Source organism: Paroedura picta, chromosome 10 (assembly GCF_049243985.1).
Source record: "Paroedura picta isolate Pp20150507F chromosome 10, Ppicta_v3.0, whole genome shotgun sequence".
In the NCBI taxonomy this organism is placed as follows: domain Eukaryota; kingdom Metazoa; phylum Chordata; class Lepidosauria; order Squamata; family Gekkonidae; genus Paroedura; species Paroedura picta.
In genome coordinates this window covers 52,895,827-52,910,341 of record NC_135378.1, presented here as the reverse complement: position 1 = coordinate 52,910,341, position 14,515 = coordinate 52,895,827, and the positions used below count along the sequence as shown (strand labels likewise).

At 40.2% G+C, this 14,515-nt stretch overlaps 1 protein-coding gene across 3 annotated transcripts in view; it reads right to left on the bottom strand.

The window, feature by feature from the left end:
• SLC10A7 (solute carrier family 10 member 7) overlaps positions 1-14,515 on the bottom strand; it is a 163,753-nt gene that overhangs the window by 51,047 nt on the left and 98,191 nt on the right. For all 3 annotated transcript variants that reach the window (XM_077300164.1, XM_077300163.1, XM_077300162.1), the window contains exon 6: positions 7,928-7,963. In XM_077300164.1, coding sequence (XP_077156279.1) covers positions 7,928-7,963 — 36 coding nt within the window. The remainder of the gene's footprint in view (positions 1-7,927; positions 7,964-14,515) is intronic.

Below are 14,515 nucleotides of genomic sequence, written 5' to 3'. Positions count from 1 at the left end.
TTGAATTTCTTACAAAGTAGTAACTAGTCAGAATTTAGAAATCATGGAGACTCCAGATCTGTTTCACCATCACCTTTAATATGGCACACGTTTTGTGCACGAAGCAACAAATCATAAAATATGGAGCAGACTGCACACTCGGCTCATAGGTATCTTAAAAGACAGCCTTGGCTCTTTCTAAATTCATGTACATCTATTTAGCTCACTACGCACACATTAAGAAAGCACCAGGAGGATGGCTGCCCATATACATTAGGAAAGCTAACAGGTAAAATGTTTCCTTTTCTTGGTAGCATACATTTTTAACTATCAGTTTTAAGATACTACATGTTAAATAATTTAGATAAAGCTATATTACAGTTTTCACCCTTGTAGACTGCGACTTATTCTATAGCCTACCATTGGCATGATCGCTTCAGCTGACTTTTCACTTCCCAGCCTACAAGGTGCTGATTCTGTGGGCCTAACTACATGAGACTTAAAAAGTCAGACCTGACTTGCTTTCCTTACAGCACCTGTACAGAATGTTTTAAGAATCTGTAGTGGCCCAATGATGGGCGGAACCATGATGGGGAGCTCAGGACTATGATGGGGTGGAAAGAGGGGGTCCTGCTTCCTGTCAAGCCGTTTTCCCAAGTTGAAACTGCCCCAGGGGGTGTGCCCCATTTTGGAAATGCAGATGCCGATGTATTTCCAAAGTGGGGCAAATAAATCCTACCATGAATGGTGTATACTTTAAGGATCTTCAAATAATTAATATTGTCCAGTTTATTTATTAATTATTAAGACAATTTTTATGCTGCCTTTCCAAGATCGTGAACATAAAAAATAGTACATTTAAACAATCAATACACAATTAAAAGCATAACATTCAATTAAAAACACAAACATTAGAAGGAAGTCCATTAACCATTTTGGGGGGTATGCAAGAAGAAGCAAAAAAACTTCACCTGCTGGCAAAATATACCAACAGAGGGAAACAGCTGAATCTCTCTGGGATGGGAGAGGAGCAAAGTTTTGGTGCCACGATGGAGAAGGCCCTTTTTGAACCTGCCACCCACCTAGTGGGTAGGTTCATATGGGAAAAAATTAAGAACCTTAAGGCATGTTGGTTCCAGACTATATAGAGCTTTAAAGATCAATACCAGCACCTTGAATTGAATCCAGAAACTAATTGGAAGTGGTGTAGGTGAAAAGACTGGAGTGATATGGTCCCTATAACTCACTCCAGTCAACACTCTGACTGCAGCATTCTGTGCCAGCTGCAGCTTCAACGCCAGCCCCAAATAGAGAGCATAACACTTATCTGCATGCACCACAGTGGCAAGATATTTTCTGTCCAGGAAGGGCAGCAGCTGGCTCAGCAGCCAAAGCTGATGAAAAGCACTCCTGTTCATCATTTTCACCTGTTCAACCAACGGAAGGCCCAGATTCAGGAATACCCCAAGCTCTGAACGTGCTCCTTTAAGGGAAATGCAATCCCATCCAGAACCTATTACCTGGGTAAGACCTTCTTCTCACCTCTGATTTTTTAGGATAAAGTTTCAGTTGTTCCTCTCTATTTGACTTCTGCCAGTATAACCTCAATATATCCTCTTGGGGTGTTAAACCAGCAAACTGAAATATTTTTTATTCTCAAGGATTTTTGCCAGAGTCTGTTTAGTGTATCAAGATGGTTTACTGTAATTATCCATGGTTGCTCTTATCCCATAGTTTTAGAAATGCCCTTTCTTCCAAAGGCAGCTAATAAATTTTATAAATAAATAATGCTTTTGTTTTTATAGCTACTGAAAACTTATCAAATGACATTTATCAAGGGATTGCTTATTTGAGAGCAATGCAAATATTTTCTAAAACAAAAAGGCATATGTGTTTTAATAAGTAGGCAAAAGAACAACACACAGTGCAAAGGATAAAATTTTAGCACCATAGCTCTCTTCTGCTTACCAAGCTTTCTCCTAAATAAAGTTATATTGAGATGGAGTGCTAGAAAAAAAAACAGCAGGCAAGCTTGCAAATGAGGTTTTCTGTACATCTGAGAAAAGCAGCATCTTAAAAACGTTGGCAAAACAGGCGAGTACTAACAAAATTATACTAAAAATTTAGTCAAATACACATTTCCCCCCTCTCACCATCACCCCTCATATCTTGCCCAATCAGATGCCTGTATAAATAAATCCTAAATTTCCACTCTATGAGCAGTATGAAGGCTTATTTTTCTGTCAAAATAAGACAAATTAAACTTAAAGAAAAGGAGCTTAAGAAAGCAGAAAACTTACTGTCAAGCAAAGAAAGTTACTGTATTCTACTTACATGGAATAGCAAACAGTAATGGTAATACATGACAGGTATGTGAAATTTTCTGAAGTCTCCTTTTAACAAGAAACTTTCAAGGATTATTCTGCCAGTACTGCTATGCTGCTTACTAGTTGATCATATTGTATGTACAGAAGCCAATATCCAAAAGCTGTTTCTAAATTTACACTGGATTTATTGATGCTGGATTATGTTGTTTTATGCAGCTGTGCATAAATAGCAAGTAAATAAAAAGGTTGCTGTCTGGGATACGACTCAGGAGGCAGATGAACCTGCCTGTCATATAGACATATGAGCCTGCTTAATTTCATCCTGACAGTAATTCAGGTTAGTCCAATCTTGTTGGTTCTTAAAAGCTAAGCATGGTTGGCCCTGGACCCCTAGTTATTATTTCAATGGGAAGGGGATGACCAAGGAATACTAGGGTTGTAATTCAAGGCAGGCAATGGCAAACCACCTCTGTGAAGCTCTTGCCTTGAAAAATCTGACAGGATTGCCTTAAATCAGCTGTGACTTGATGGAAGGGGGGGGGGCGGAGAACAAAAACTAGTATTTGAAAGTGCAGCTGTTTATCCTTCAACTGTCAGACCATCCTTGGATTCACAACAGGTTCAGTATGCCTAAACAAACAAAAATTGATACATGACTGAGTTTTAATATAACTGGGAAAAATGGTTCATTAGCACTTTATTAGAAGGGATCAAAGAAAGTTTAAAGGGTAAAGAAATGGAAGGTGCTGCTTGTTAACGAGGGTATGATTAGATGAAGCCCTCCAAAATACATCCATCCTTAAGATAATAGAAATCTTGAGAATTAATTCAACATTCAGTCACAATATTATTTTTCAAAAATAAAACTGTCTTACATTTAATGCTACTCATTTAAGACAATATATTATTTATGCAAAATGCATAATTCATTATAAATATTCGCTCTTCCCTTTGTGTACTTCAACATTTCTTTAACAACTTGGTTAATATTACTCATTTTACATGAACAAGCATTTGAAAAATAAAGAAGTTCAAACTATTAAGTGCTGTCAGTAATTAATTTTGTGCAAATGGGGCAAAATGTAAACTCTGATCAATAACTGCAAAGCTATCTAGAGGGAAAAATTCTTGTCCTAGTAAATTATACATGTAGATTAATATAAGCATTATAGTTGCTGCTTTGGAAGCCTTAGAAAACAGTACAGAATAAAAAGCAAAGGGTTTGTGCTATAACTTCTGGCCAGGAAGTAGGGGAAAAAATCCTTTAATAATATGAAAATTGAAGTCATTTTTTGTTTTAAAAATTATTCTCTCTATGTACCTTTTCTCCTCTTTCCATCATAAATATCATTTTCGCCTCTCACAACCTTTCCTTACAAAGTGTATACCAGGCTTCCTCAACCAGGGTTTTGTGAAACCCTGTGGTTTCTTGATGACCCTGGAAGTGTTTCCCGAGTGGGTGAAGTTAATTATTTTTTAAATATATTTTAAATTTGTTAAACATTTATCAGGTGATATGGCCATATATGGCCCTGGAGGGGGTGGGAAGGGGAGGGGTCCTGGGTGAGCGTGTACACAGCAGTGCTTCCAAATCATACTCTGCTTAATCACACAATTTCTGGGGTTTCTTGAAGCCTGAAGAATGTTTCAGGGGTTTCTCAACAGTAAAACATTGAGAAAGGCTAGTATTCAGCTGTATGTACAGTTCTTTTCACTTGGTGACCAAAATCATCAGTCAGGCAAGACTCTCATAATGATCTATTCATCTTTAATTACATTAGTGTACCACCTACCTAGGACTATACCACCTACCTACTGTTCAAACCCCCTCAAAAGCCCTCACAGGCCTCCTGAAAATTCTTAAAGGAGGAGACCTCTCTCATTTCTTCAGGAATCCCATTTCACAGAGCCAGAACCATGATGGAAAAGGCCTCAGCTTGAGTCGATGCCAGACAGGCTACGTTAAGTGGTGGGATAGCCAGCAGATGGCTGCCGGATTACTGTAGCTAAAATTGAATAGAAAAGAATCCACAGACTGCGTAATAAAGTTCATTTTTCTTTATTTAATGCAAAAATAAATTGGAGTAACCAAGGAGTAACCACTCCTTCCGGTTGTGCTGTGTTCCCAAGGCAGATGGCTCTACATACCGGGCCAGGTGGCCCTGCTATTTGAGGCCAACCAAGGCTACTCAGCTTGCCTTGATGCCAGATGGGCTACCCTAAATGGTGGGATAGCCAGCAGACAGTTGCCTGATTACTGTAGCTGACATACAGGAAAGAGACGATCCTTCAGTTATGTGGGTTTCAGGTCATGGAGCTTTAAAGACAATAATCAGCATCCTGAATTGAATTCAGAACCAGACTGGCAGCCAATGTAGCTTTTCAAAATGGATAACTTATCTTCCCAGCAGCTAGACCCTGACAATAATCTGGCTGCCGCATTCGGAGCAATTGTTGTTTTCAGGTTGCCTTCAAAGGCAGTCTTACATAAAGCACAATAGAATCAGAGTCCAGTAGCACCTTTAAGACCAACAAAGATTTATTCAGGGCGCGAGCTTTCGAGTGCAAGCACTCTTCATCAGACTAGTCTGTCAAAGAGTGCTTGCACTTGAAAGCTCACGCCCTGAATAAATCCTTTGTTGGTCTTAAAGGTGCTACTGGACTCTGATTCTATTGTGCTACTTCAGACCAACACGGCTACCCATTTGAATCTACATAAAGCATGTTACAGTAATCCAGGTTGCAGAAACATTAATCAATGTGGTCAGACGGGCTCAGTCTAGGAAACGAGAGAGCTCAAGAATCAGATGCAGCTGATAGACAATGCTCCTGGCCACCATACCAATTTGTTTTTTCAAACAGCATGGTTTATGAGTACCCCCAAGCTCTTGCTCTGGTACGAAAAAGCCAACATTACTCACCTAGGACAAGAGGTCATCCTTCCCAACCAGTATGATCTCTGTCTTGTCTAGATTCAGGTTCAGTTTATTGTGCTTTAGATGTTTGACCTCTACCTCAAAGCACCCATTCAGAACCAAAGTGAATGCAACTGGGGGCCTGGTTAATTAAATACTGGGTGTCATCTGCATAGTGATGACACCCAACACCAAAGCTCTGGATAGTCTCACTCAGTGGCCTCATATAAAAAAGCACGCATAAGAGAAAAGAGCCTTGTGGCACACCACAAGATAAATTCTCCCCAGCTGATTTTAGACTTCCAATGGAGATTCTTTGAGTCTGGTCAGACAGAAAAGAGTGAAATACACACAATACCAATTCCATATTCAAACTTGTGAATAACAACTGAGTTGTTAATTGCATCAAAGGCTGTGGAGAAGTCCAACAGTATTATTAACAGGGAAGACTATCCTTTCACCAAATTTATAAGAGGACCATCCACCAGTATAATGATCAAACTTAGGCCTGAAACCAGATTGAAATAGTGTGAGGGCACGTGTGTCATCCAGGAAATTCTGAAACTGTTCTGCTGCTACACACTCTATTATCTTCCCTAGGAAAGGTAAATTGGACACTGGTCTGTAAAAATCATGATTTTTACTAATGGCTCCAATATCTTTTCCTGACAAGATATTAAAAGCCAGGACAGGCATGGGTCCAGAGCACAAGTGGTGGCCCTCTCAAGGACCTGCTATCAGCATCCATAGGCAGGAATGTGTGATTTTTAAGTTCCCAAGAAGGTGCAGGTCTGGACTGGATGGCCCTATGTGGTTTCTTCCAGCTCAGTGTGATTCTGATTCTAATCGGAACAAGATTGTCCTCTCAAGAAGAAATGCTTGGAATCCAATGCTGAAGCAGACACACAAGCAGTTCCTTTTCACAAAACTACATACAAATGTTTTCCTTGGGGACAAAATGAAAATCTCTGAAAATTGTATTTGCATGCACTTCTGAATTCAGTTTCAACAGGGGAAGAAGCACATGGATGCAGCAGATGGACAAGACTGAGAACAGGGAAAGGGAAATAGAATAAAATAGTACCAGACACAGATTGAAAAGGTGGAGGCACCAGAAAGAAGGCCTGTTCTTTATTCCAAAATCAAGAGCTCTATCAAATCCCTTATTTTGTCAGTACAGACACACGCTAAAGGCATTAATTATTACCAATAGGGAAGGCTATCCCTTTGGGGAGATTTTTAGGTTGCGTTAGTGGTGACTGATAGAGATACGATGAGCTGTCAAATGTTTTGATTAATGGACCCAACAGCTTTAGCAATTTTTCTTACTTATGAAGTTTCACAATAGATTTAAGTCCTGAACACACGCACATGTGTATATCTGAAACAGCCAATGCACTGTGACAAATTAACCTGGGGACTAGAGACTGGATACATGTGGGGGGTTCAATCACATGTTCAGCTGTACATTGGTTGAATGCAATATGAAATTACTCAGCACATGGAAAAATAAAAATCAAGTGTACACCGTACATGGGTTGTAAATGTGTTAATTGTAACTTAAGAAAATGACTTTAGTTGATGATATCTAACACAGCACTGAAGTGGACAAAGTACCTCCTGTCTTTGGTCCTGTCAGACTTGGCTTGATTCCATGCTGCCTCTCATGGCCAAAGGAGTTAGTGAGTGTAACACCCAACTGGAGCACTAATTTACCTCACATAAGAACTTATTTCCCCCTCCCCCACAAAAATACAGCTCTTAATGTGTATAAATTATGTTTAAAGAATGAAACTTATTTTTACTCCACACCCTAAGTGGCAGTACTCCAAACTTTGCCTAAGCAAAACAAGGAATCAGCTCAGGGTGGATTTTTCAAGATAACTATCATCCTCATATCCTGAAAAAGATACTCCTTTAGTCTCTCTGATGGTGTGTTTAAAGAAGATATCAGGTAAAGAACTTCCTTTGTATTTTTGTCGTTCTGAATAACAGTTTATGGCTGAGTAACAGTTTATGCCTAGGATCCTAACTAGAGTTACCACAGCTGTGGGGAAGGGGTGTGATTTTCACCAATCCTTCAATTCCCCCTCCAAGCTATTTCTGGGAGACCTCTGCCCCCCAACCTGCCACAAACGGCATTTCAGGAAATTCTACATGGGATCTAAGCCTACAAGTTTAAAAATAACTGCTTATATTTTGCTGATGGTAAACATTCACAGGCACTAAATTATATGGATTCTTATGCTTGGCTATAGGGTTACAGAAATGTTGTGTTGACTATGAAGAAATTACTAGTTCGTCTGTTCATTCCTTTGAGCTACCTTCTGGAACATGGCAGCCCCATCTAGCAAGGAAGGTTAGCCATGGCTCCGCGACCCCTATGTATGAGATAATGCATCTCTCAGAAAAATGTCAGTTACATGTCACATTGCCACAGATGCCTGCTATGGGTTGACAGTAACTACCAATCTATGTATTTGTTATACAGAAGACAGAAAAATGTAAGCAGGGAAGCAGTTGGGATTGTGTTATGTGAAACGTTTTATTTATGCCTACTTTAGAGAACTTGTTACAAAACTGGCCACAAGAACTGTTGATTAACGATAGCAATCTGAAACATTCAAAATGTTTCCTTCTTCACATATGACACTACTTAATAGAATGCTACTTAATAAAAAGAAAATAAATTTAAAAAATACTCACAAAAAGCAGCAGGAGCAAAGGAGTTATAACAATACCCTAAGGGGGAAAAAAGATTGTTAGTTTAAAAAACAAAAACTTCTCTTTGACAAATCAAATCCTAATGTATGAAAATATTAGATGTCTCACAGATAAAAGTTTGGATTAGTGCATATACTTTCAATACCATTCATCAGTAGCATAAGACCATGATTTCTTATATTATGCCAGTGTATCCTTGTTGATAAAAGTTTTTCAACACATTCAAAAGCAAAAATTGGCATACAAGTGTGACCAGTTCTTATGTGAATCAAATTACTGCATTTAATTTGCTGAAATCTTTGTGAACAAGGGAAGCTGGATTAAGTTTTCATACATAGGTTCAAGAGTAGTGAAGGATCCAGATTCACTTCCGTTAAGTGCCTAAGTAATCTCTTGATGCACTGTCTTCCCACTCTTGAGCCTGACAACCCCCTTTCCCTTCACACATACTTTATAAATAAGCGGGTCAGTGCCTTATAGACCCTTCCCACCAATGCTGCTCAATAAATGACCCCTTCTGGAGAGGGGACAGGTGGCTTACTATCAAACTGAGTGGTGGCATCAACAGTGATGAATTAGGTGTCATGCGATTTTGTAATGTAAACTGATATCCCCTAGGAAGTCAGTTGAGATCTCAGAACTCATTTCACTTGATTAGACTCCATGTCTCCATGGTGGGAAGGCAAGTCTTTCATCTAATTCAGTCACACAGGACCACTTCAGCTCTCCACAGCCCCCAAGCAAAGAAAGGCAAAAGATGTGTTTTCTTCAGTGACAGCAAAGAGGTTTAGGCTGATCTTTGGGCATAAGACAAGATTTTAAGTCTCATGAAGACGAAACTTAAAGGCAAGGTTTTAGGACTGGGAGATAACATGACAAGCATCAACTTCACAACAGCAAATGGCAATTCTCACTTCACCCGTTCTCTGATCCTTCAATACTTTGTCATAAATTAATAAAATAGTTTGCTACTTAATGCATATTAATTCACAACCTTATGTAGCCCATTCAAAACGGATGTTATTTTCCTCCAAATATTTGTTACGAATCTCCCTCTGTATTTTTTTTAAGAAAGCAAATCTGTTTGAATTTTTTAAAGGGAAGAATTTAAAGAAGTGCAAAAGTGGTCCCAAATCTTTGATCTGGATTTGATTAGCCATATTTTCCCTAGGGTGCCTTGATATGTCACACTCAGTTTAGGTTCTACACTTGTAAAAAGGGAATATTCATAACCTTCATTCACAGGTTTGCTGAGAAGGAAGACTGAGGCAAGGTCTGAAATACATATGTTGTGCACCACCACAGACTTTGAAAGGCTGTAAACTGAAAGAACACTCAATTTCTTACACCTCAAAGACAAGCCTCGTGGCAAGCAATCATGTATCCAAGAGAAACTTAAATGTTCAGAGAATACCAGTTAAAATGAACTATAACATTTTTTCCCGAAAAAACCACCTTACATGAGCTTAATTTCATCAACCAAACTTTCCATCTTATGCTAAAAGAGTCTGAATGGGGTCAGTTGATTTAATGTTCTCACCAGTATTCTATTGTTATATTATATTGTTCTATTTGTTATCATTGTATTGTTATTGTTTACAACTACTAAGTTATCTGTATTGTTCCCTGTTTTATGTAAACTGCCCTGAGCCTCGGGGGAGGCCGGTATATGAATATAATAAATAAATAAACAGATGACAGCAAGGAGGAGAAGGCTGGAAAATAATGTTTCCCAAAACGCTGACCATGGCACATGCTCAATCTGCTCTGAATAACATTCAACAAATGTTTGTGCTCTCCCTACTTCTATGTATCATGGAAATTGCTAGGATCCATATCTCTGGATTTCATATTTTTTGGACTAGTGTGCACTGGAGTAGAGGCTTACAGTATCTTGGCACATTTGTTTTATTCATAAATATATAAGCCAAGCATAAACAAGGAGAAAGAGGCATTCCCACAAAGCAGAAGATCTACCACGACTCCACCTTGGAGCCTCAAGAGATAAACTACCTCTACTGCATGCCAAGATGCTTCACCTTCAGCCAGTGCGCCTTCAATAACAAGCACACTAGTTCTCTCCATGCACCATCTGCCAAGCACTTATCTTAGGTGCCGTTCTTCCAGACCCGTTCGGAGACAGAGCTTACATTAAAATGAACACTAAAAATCTTTTGATAAGTTGCCAGCTCCCTTCCAGAATTACTTTAGACAAAGCCACACTCAATCACAGCAAGACAGAAAACTTACAACATAAACTTCCTACATTTGTAAGAAGAAACATATTTTAATACTTATATTTCACATGTATTTGGAATAGATTTTCCTATATATCAGAAAACACTTTTGCCTTTATAAAGAGAAGAGAAAAATGAACTCAATGTTTTGTCCTTAAGTCCAAATCCAAAGACTTTGTCTGCCACGCCTTTGCTGCCATCTTTGTGGAGAGAATAATGAGTAAAGCTAGAATGAGTAATTTGTTCCACCAGTACACTGTCTTCCAAGCAATCAGAGTTATTAGAATAATGGTTCAAAAAGGATAATTCTAGTAGTTCTTTCCACATACAGAGTCGGGCCAGCTCCATCTGAATCTGAACATATAAATAAAACAGTAAGAGGGTGCTGGAAGGAGTTGGCACTCATAGTTGACAAGTCAGTTATACTGTCCCAGCTGTCCCCTCCCTGATTCGCAGTCCATCTAATGAAGCGTGTCCCGCCCCTGGCCGCATCTCCCTGCAGCTTCTCCTGTATGGAAGAAGTGCCAGCTGGTGAGTGGATGCTAGAGGGAAGGTGCGGGGCCTGGGACTTGAGCCCTGTGGGGATGGGGGGAAGGAGGGAGGGTGCCCCCACAAGTGCTCTCCCCCTCCCTGTGCAGCCCTGGCTGCAGCCTCACCAGGCCTTGACAGTGCTGCGGGGACGGGGGAGGGGGAGAAGGAAAGCCAGTACCCGCCAACACTCCTGCCTCACCGAGCAGCTCCAGCCGTGGCCTTGCCAGGCTGTGGTGAGGCTGCCAGGGTGAGGAGCCTCAGGCTAGCTGATAAGCTGTTTACAGGAACCAGGCAACATTGTTTCACAGTAAGGGTGGGGTGGAACCCTAGCACCAGTTGTATTCTGGCTTTTTTGCTAGTCTACTTCTGCTTCAATGGCTATGCTAAGGCCTTTAATTGTAAGGAGCACAACAAATTGTGGCAAGTTCTTAAAGAGATGGGAATACCAGAGCATCTTATCTGTCTCTTGAGAAACCTCTATGCAGGTCAAGAAGCAACAGTGAGGATTGGGCATGGAATCACTGATTGGTTCAAAATTGAGAAAGGAGTTTGGCAAGGCTGTATACTGTCACCTTGCCTATTTAACTTGTATGCGGAGCACATCATGAGAAAGGCAAGGTTAGATGAGTCACAAATTGGGATTAAGATTGCAGGAAGAAATATCAACAACCTCAGATATTATTTATTATTTATTTAGATTTTTATACCGCCCTTCCCTACGGCTCTGGGTGGTTTACATAAAACATTTTGGAACATTTACATAGAACACTCTATATGCAGATGATACCACTCTAATGGCAGAAAGCGAAGAGGAACTAAAGAGCCTCTTGATGTGGGTGAAGGAAGAGAGTGCAAAAGATGGCTTGAAACTCAACATAAAGGAAATTAAGATTATGGCATCCGGCCCTCTCAATTCCTGGCAAATAGATGGGGAAGAAATGGATGTAGTGACAGGTTTTATTTTCCTGGGCTCCAAGATCACTGCAGATGGGGACTGCAGCAAAGAAATTAAAAAACGCTTGCTCCTGAGGAGGAAAGCTATGGCAAATGTAGACAGCATCCTAAAAAGCAAAGACATCACCATGCCAATGAAAGTGCGTCTAGTCAAGGCTATGGTATTCCCAGTTGCAATGTATGGCTGTGAAAGTTGGACCATAAGGAAGGCCGAGTGTCAAAGAATTGAGGCTTTTGAACTCTGGTGCTGGAGAAGACTCTTGCGAGTCCCTTGGACCTGCAAGGCGAACTAACCGGTCAGTCCTAGAGGAGATCAGCCCTGACTGCTCCTTAGAAGGCCAGATCCTGAAGATGAAACTCAAATACTTTGGCCACCTCATGAGAAGGAAGAGCCTAATGCTGGGAGCAATTGAGGACAAAAGAAGATAGTACTAACAAACTAATGGTGGGAGCGATTGAAGGCAAAAGAAGAAGGGGCCGACAGAGAATGAGGTGGTTGGATGGAGTCACTGAAGCAGTTGGTGTGAACTTAAATGGACTCCGGGGAATGGTAGAGGACAGGAAGGCCTGGAGGATCATTGTCCATGGGGTCGCGATGGGTCGGACACGACTTCGCACCTAAAAACAACCACAACAATAAACCCATGGATCAGGGCCACTCTCTCCTCCCCACTTTCCCCTCACCCTTTGAGAAATAAGTTACACTGAGGCATCAGGCAGATAGCCTAGCTGGCAGGACCATAGGCACAGGTGGGCAGGGCAGGGTTCCACAATTTTTCCTGCCCATCTCTTCCAGTTAACACTAGGGGCTGTGAAATTTGTTCAGAAGAGGGCATTTTTTTCTTCTCTCCGAGGCTTTGCCAATGAGAGAGAAAGATTTTCCTTTCCTCTTAGCTGTTGCCAATGAGAAAGTTTCTTTCCTTTTTCCTGCCTTCTTCCTTGGCAGAGAAGAGTAGATCCTGAATGCTTTGTAGCACTGTAGCATGCATATTAACATAGAAGCTTGGGGAGGGGGGGGTCTATTTTAGCCCCAGATGGGAATGTTCAAAGGAAGCGATCACCAATGTTATCTGCCTTTTACAAGTAAACTTGTGATCATACAGCTGTTTGGACCTGTGAAAACACTTGTTTGTTTAGTTGGATCCCTTTCCCCTTTCCTTAACAAACAAGCTAGTTATGCACAAAGTTGGGTAAACTTTGTTTGCTTGAGAGGGGATTGGTTACGGTGAGCTGGGAGACAAATACTGGAGCTGAGATAAATCCTATCCTTCATTAAGAGCTAACCATGAATTCCCCCTGGAAGAAGTAAGAAAGGTAACGTCAACTCTTGTGAATACCTCATCATCCCATTTGATCTCTTAAGAATTAGTTTGGCTACATTAAAGCAAAACTAAAATGCTTTTAGAACAGCATTAGTTGCTGATGCTTCCCATGGTTCTGAGTTCCTCTGGTACTGTTCCACTGCCTCTGGGTCATACTTATGCCGTTTGAGAACCACAAGAACATAAAAAGGACCCCACAAGTCCTTAAACTGGCTCTGGTGCTACAGGCTCTGAGGATCCTTAAACTGTCACCGAGAAGACATGACATTTATCTGTAGCATGAGAGGGTTCGAAATGCAAGGGAAGCTACAGAGATGTGATAGCATGGGATTACGATACAAAAATTAAGAACACATATTACAAGTTTTTATCTTTTAAATATATCATTTGATTGATGCTTGCCTGCATCTTCTGCCTTGCCTTTAAAGATAAGATAAATATCTAAATTATGTTCTGAATCCACTTATATCACATCATGACATTATTTAGGTCTGAAGTCATAATGCAACGATTTAAGATTCTGATAAAATTTGATAAATTGAAGAACACTAGTGGGGAAATGAGTTATGCAGAGCATCTTGGTAGGCTCCTTAATCCTACAAATATTTGTATTACCTAACTGAAACACCACAGTATCAAAAGAAACAATCAGTTACACTTATATCTACCTTAACTCCTCCTTCACAAAGAGGAACCTACTATATAGGTGCAGCATGTTATCAATGACCTTACAGGGCCAATATTGTAAGGACACAATACGAGGCACGGATGATTTTCCTCCCTCTGCTCTAAGGCACACAAAAGCCTTCAAGTAAAGTAAATCCATTCTAAAAACTTAAACTTGACTGCTCTTCCCTCTACTGTGCCTTTTGTGCAAGTGCTGCCTAATATCCAGCGCAGGGAGATAAAGAGCTTGCAGCCAACCACTTCTTTTTACTGGCTGAATGTCTGCCCTTGTGGATGCAAGGTCACTGAACAGCAGAGCATTCGGAAAGTTAGGGTGGTATGTTACGCTTTGCACTGCAGCCCGTAATGGAGTCAAAGTTGTAAAGTGATTGCCTTTTACCATTTGGAAGAAAAACTTTCAAGGAATCCATTTACACCTCTGATGTGAAAGACTGACAGAATATATTTCAATGATTTTAGTGGGAAGGAGAAGGGAAAAAAAACATATTGCAGCCTGACCCGAAACACTCATATAAAGAATGATTCTGCATAGAAGCAGTCACATCAGAAACCTGTAAATGCACTTTTCTTTACAGTAAGGATCATCTAACATGTCATATTTCAGAAATCCAGTTATGCTTTTCTACAAGGAAAACTAGCACCGAGGGATAGATTTCATGTGTTTGCTAGAAGATAAAACTAACTTCTTACTGTAGGATTCCCACAGTAATGTAGGTTGGGAACTGAAAGATGTTTGTTTTTTCAGAATAGTACTATGTATTTCTAATTCACTGAAACAGATTGTGGGGGAAACTGATATTGAAAAATTAAAGCTAAGTATTAAGCAAGCAGTGGAATGA